Source organism: Barbus barbus, assembly GCF_936440315.1.
Source record: "Barbus barbus genome assembly, chromosome: 47".
NCBI classification, from domain to species: Eukaryota; Metazoa; Chordata; class Actinopteri; order Cypriniformes; family Cyprinidae; genus Barbus; species Barbus barbus.
In genome coordinates, this window is record NC_136725.1 from 9305689 (window position 1) to 9311342 (window position 5654).

Consider the following 5654-nt stretch of genomic DNA (forward strand, 5'->3'; position numbering starts at 1 on the left):
CGACACTTACTCCGTGAGGTCTTGTATTAAGATGCCAGGTATCCATGTTTAAGTAAGTAGACAAAAAAACCAGGACATTGTCACCTGCATGTCTTTTGAAGGCCCACATTGTGTAGAGTTTCAGCAAGTGCCCTCAGGCGGTCAACTATGGGACTTTATTCACAAAAGGGCTGGTCCCAAACAGTGGACACACCAAACCACACTGAACTTATTTCATTCCTATCCCACAACAGAAAGCGCACTATAAAAGGACTCCACACTTCACAAGATCTCACAGGCAGAGGATACCCAAACCAACCGCAAGCATGATCCAAGGTGCGTACGTGTCCTAGGACGTGTAACTGTGGGATATGCACTGAGCTTCTGGATGTACCGATGGTGACTAGCTGATTTTGATTATGGTGTATTTTCTTCCATGAACAGGTTCGCGTTCAGCAAACAGCAGGAAAGATATACTCCTCAACATTTTCCTCTTCCTCCTAGCTACAAAATTCGACAAAAGCTTTCAGTTAACACTGAGCGACTGCGGATCAGAGTACAGACATCCAGGTATAGTTTTAATTTCTGATTGAATCACACAGAAATTAATTGCTTGTTTACATCATAAAACTATCAGAATTATTTGAATTAGTTTATTTTGATGTATGTCTTTGGGTGTTTTCAAGCTTGTGATTCTGTCCAATTTGATTAACTTGGAAAACTTTTATTTGATTCGGTTGTTTTTTGCCTCAAGTAAGACTTCGTACAGTTTTTTGCGCAACTAATCTGGTCGTTCTTGTCACGACAGAGTACACAGACATCTCTGTAGACTGTGGAACGGAGTACATCACTCTGGCTATCAAATTCTGTCCTGTCATGTACATTGGCTACAACGAATCAGAGTTAATTCTCAACAACATCATGAATAATCCAGACTGCCATGCGACCCTCGATACTACCGTTTTACCTCCTGTGGCCCGATATAGGTTCCTCCTTAACTCAACCAATGCCTGTGGCAGCAACTTTGTTGTGAGTAATAGCTATAAATCAAAGTCAAAACTAAATGGTCAGTCTGTTTTTATGAAATTAAATACAATTGTTTCCTAACATTTCTCCACAGACAATAAGGAGTGTAGGGACAGGCGTATTCTCAGACTTCTCCAACATCGAGACGGTCAACATCAGTGGAATTATACGGTCGAAAGACATCACAACAGGCACTGTGACGTATACCGCTGAGCTGAAGTACTATTACTCATGCACCTATCCTCTGGAGTACCTGATCAACAACACTCAAGTGGATGTGTAAGCGCTTATTTTCTCTCATGGTATAGCATACCAGGTCTAAGATCCATTTACTGAGGATAAAAGAACAAAACTCGCTGGGGAATAAGCGTCTTGGTGTAGTGTCACTTTTTAAGAACATGTTAAATCCAATTGGTCCATCCCTGTTATTGTCCTCAAGGGACAGGAAGACGATATCATATTCACAACAGAGAGACACAATGACACAGATACACACGTCTAGTTTCAGAGTTGTCCACTTTGAGTAATTGTGGCCAGTTTCAGCTAAACTTTAACCTAGTTATGTCTTCTCACAGGTCGTCCTCCTCGATTGCAGTAAAAGACAACAATGGCAGTTTCATCAGCACTCTGAATATCAGACTCTTCAGTGTAAGTCTTTCCACAAACTGGACCTACATGCATCTATAGATCAGATCAGCTAGAAACATACACAAATATAAAATAGTCATTGATCGGAATTTCTTTTCCTTTCTCAGGACACGAACTACACCCAGCCTCTTGTCATGCCTCCCCTCGGTATTGAGCTGAGGACTAATGTGTTTGTGCAAGTGGAGGCCACCAACTTGACCTCCCAGTAAGACCTGTTTCATTCAGTATCATTATGGCAATAAATGAATCAATATTGCAGTAAAGTTGACTATTGTTATGTATTTCACAGGTACTTTTTGCTGCTGGACAGATGCTATGCCTCCATTTCCACCATCCCCACCACCAGGAGCTACTTCAACCTCTTTATGCCGTAAGTTTAATCATAAAATATTATTCGATTTGTAATGTATTTAAACCAAAAAGTACTGTGCCTTTACTATGGTACTTTGATCTATATACTATGGTCTTGGACAACTGCATGTTACATTATCACTGCACCATGTATGTAAGCTTTTTTATAAAACTCTAAAAATCTGTCCGATAGTATTTAGTGGGCCTGAGAGAGAATAATTTGTTGTTTGATGATTTGTTTGATCAGTTGCAGCGGTGAAAAGCACACTAAAATGCTGGTGAATGGGGAGATGCAAGTTGCTCGGTTCTCGTTTTCAGCCTTCCGCTTCACAGAGCAGCAGAACCAGACAGTATCGACATACTATCTCCACTGCATTACAAGACTCTGTGAAATATCAACCTGCAGTACATTTAGGGTAAAAACATTCAACTTATATTTTGCTTTCATATTATTTGTTCTTGAATTAGCCAATTATAATTTATATAAACTAAGCCTAGGCAAATTAGAAACACCTTTTGGCTTGGGTTTGGTAGGTTGTTTTTCTGTCATTGTCCATATACAGTGGTTTTGCCAGGCTTTGCTATATTGTGGGGACTTTTTGAACAACAACAACAAAAAAGCAACATATACACTCAGTTCACCTACCCAGAGACACTGGCCAAGACACTTTTTAGACTCATCATGCTCTATGGCTCTTTCCACAGCAATGTGTCAAACGAAAAAGGAGAGACGTTGTGCCTTTGACCACCACTCCTTCTCCAAAGGGGGTCACAGAATCCACAATCATCACATCACCAGCCATCGTCATACGTGCAGATAATGGTACGTTCCTTCCCCTTTGTGAAAACAAAATGAATTATTAATCTCCAACACTACTGAGATTTATGTTACCTACATATTTTTTCCAGAGCTGAGAAACTGACTTTATTCTATTTATTTCATTTCAGTGGTGGCAACAAAAGAGGAAGGTGAGCTTCAGCTGTTTCACTTATAAAACATGTCATATTTGTCCAGATTCACTTTATATTTTCCAGTGTTGGGGAATCATTTCCTTAATGTAGCAATATTAACAAATTTAACTAAATAATAAGTTAATGAATCAAACAATGAAGCGCTCTCTTATAGAATGTTCACTTGTAGCACTGGGAAGTTTGATTAATCTGAAAAAAAAATCAATTCATTATGCATTATGTATCATTTTACAGATACAGTACTGCTGTCTGCTATCTAACTGCTATCACGGTTTTTGACATTGCATTTTAATTTTTGTTGTTGTAAGTTCTTTTTTCAGCCAAATAATTACTTTCTGAATTTTTATTATTATTATTATTATTATTTTAAAATTAATGTTATATTAAAATAACAATAATTATATTTAAATAATTAATAAATTATTTCAAAATTATTTAAATTAGTTTACTATATAAATATGATTTTTCAACAGACATTACTCCAGCCTTCAGTTTCACATGATCTTTCAGAAATCATTCTGATTTGCTGCTCAAAACACATTTCTTATTAATATTAATGTTGAAAACAATTGTGCTGCTTAAAATTGAGGAAACCATGATACATTTTATTTCAGGAGTAATATTTTTTTAAACACAAGACATTTGTAGTGTTACAAAAGAATTCTATGTCATTTTTGACCAATTTATTGCTAAATAAAAGTACTAATTTATTTAAAACCAAACTATTGAACAGTAGTTTAGTAAGCTACTTTTGTTTGTAGCTTACAGTCAATCTAACCTTGTATGTCCTTGCATTGCAGAAGTTACAATCAGCACGAAAAAACCTTCAGACTCTTCTGTGGGTCTCGGCGTAGCTGTGGGCATCCTGGCAATCGCCTTTATCATGATCGTAGGAATGGGAGCAGTTTTCTACAAGAGACACTGGCACAACGCACCTTCAAAAATGCCCCGGTGAGCTGAGACTCCCTGCTCCTGCTCCAAGAGAGGACTGCTGTTCCCCGCCAGGATGATCTCTCACCACTGGAGGGCTGAGCAGGGCTCAGCATAGAACTGTTTCGGACATCTTGATCTTTTATATAGTGTTTCTTGGTGATAGTATAATGTGGTTTAGAAGAGCAACAATGCACTACATCAGCTCTACACCTTAAACTTGTGTTTAAGTGTAGCTTGGAACTGGGAATACATGTTAAAAGCACAACCAAAGCAGAGCTTTAATCCTTAGTTGATATATAAGGCAATATGTATTCTCTGTGATTTTGTGTTGATGAAGTGCATTAAAAGTACTGACTCATCAAATGAATCCAATCCCAATGAGCTCACACCATGGTACCTGTAAAACACAAATAGACTATAAATCCGAATGTGTGTGGAGAGTTTGGAGCTCTTCAAGACAGTCTCTAATACCTTCTAAAATGTTATATGTGTTATTTATTAAAGACTCTTTCTGCTTAACCCTCATGCAATTTTGACACCCCCATATCTAAAGACTACTCATGCACAGCCCAAAACTTCCCTGCATTTACAACGAAACATAACATTTAAATCAACACTTTTAAAGCAATAGCAGAGTATTACAGATTCCTTCTGCATGTCCAACTTCATAAATAAAGAAATGGAAATGAAAGCAATTTCAAATGAGAGTGAGCCGAAGGAGAGTGCAGCAAAGCGTTGATTTTTAGATCTGAAGTTAAGTTCTTGGCTCTGCACTTTGTATCTTTATAATTCCTATGGCAGGCTGAGCTCTTAAAAGTAGATGTATATTTGTGATTCATCAATTAATGCATGCTTCATATGAATAAAGGCTGCTGGTACAAGAACAAATCACTGTCCTCTTGAGTGGATTCTTACTTGGTAGCATAAAATCATGACATCTGCAATGGAAATGGAATTAGATTGCCTGAAAATAGCATTTGGGCCTTTTAAATCTATTATACACACTTAAAATGTGGCAGAGGAGAGTGTAAAAGGTTATAAAGGTAGAAAATACCTATTTAAAAGCTGTCTATATGCTGAAAATAAGCACCTAACTAAAGTGGGTCATGCAAATTCATTCAGAAAAAGGGGATTTTTAGACGCCACCATTGCAATATTAGTATGGAAACGTGAAATGAAATCTGATCACACTCTAATATCATTTTACTGTGACCTGTCAAATGCACTAATACCTGACCTGTATATGAAGTGACATACTGCCAAGTATGGTGACCCATACTCGGAATTCGTGCTCTGCATTTAACCCATCCAACGTGCACACACACCGTGAACACACACACACACCGTGAACACACACCCGGAGCAGTTGGGGGTTCGGTGCCTTGCTCAAGGTCACCTCAGTCGTGGTATTGAGGGCGGAGAGAGTGCTGGACATTCACTCCCCCCACTTACAATGAATCCAATCCCAATGAGCTCACACCGTGGTACCTTGGTATATTGTCTTGTACTGTATATTGTATATTGTCTATTGTCTGTATATTGGTCACATTTTTATGTGTCTGACACCTGAAACTGCTCTCACATCCACGCTGGAGAAAACGTGATCTTATGCTGCACTCCCTATAAATAACTCACATAATTATTACCAAATAACACAAAATGATCAATCAACCATTCACTCCATTCAGTTTTTGTTTTGAGGTCATGATTGGGACAGAAACCCTGTCGAGTCCTCAGTGTGCAAG

General features: G+C 38.1%; 1 protein-coding gene across 1 annotated transcript; it reads left to right on the forward strand.

The window, feature by feature from the left end:
- Nucleotides 1–279: 279 nt before the first annotated feature.
- LOC306865423 (zona pellucida-like domain-containing protein 1) lies at nt 280–4788 on the forward strand. The gene is made up of 11 exons (XM_079410007.1): nt 280–315; nt 424–549; nt 788–1008; nt 1100–1284; nt 1581–1653; nt 1761–1858; nt 1943–2023; nt 2252–2420; nt 2710–2827; nt 2953–2973; nt 3777–4788. Exons 1-11 carry the CDS (start codon nt 306–308, stop codon nt 3929–3931), a joined length of 1257 nt encoding a protein of 418 aa, XP_079266133.1. The 5' UTR covers nt 280–305; the 3' UTR covers nt 3932–4788.
- Nucleotides 4789–5654: the final 866 nt, after the last annotated feature.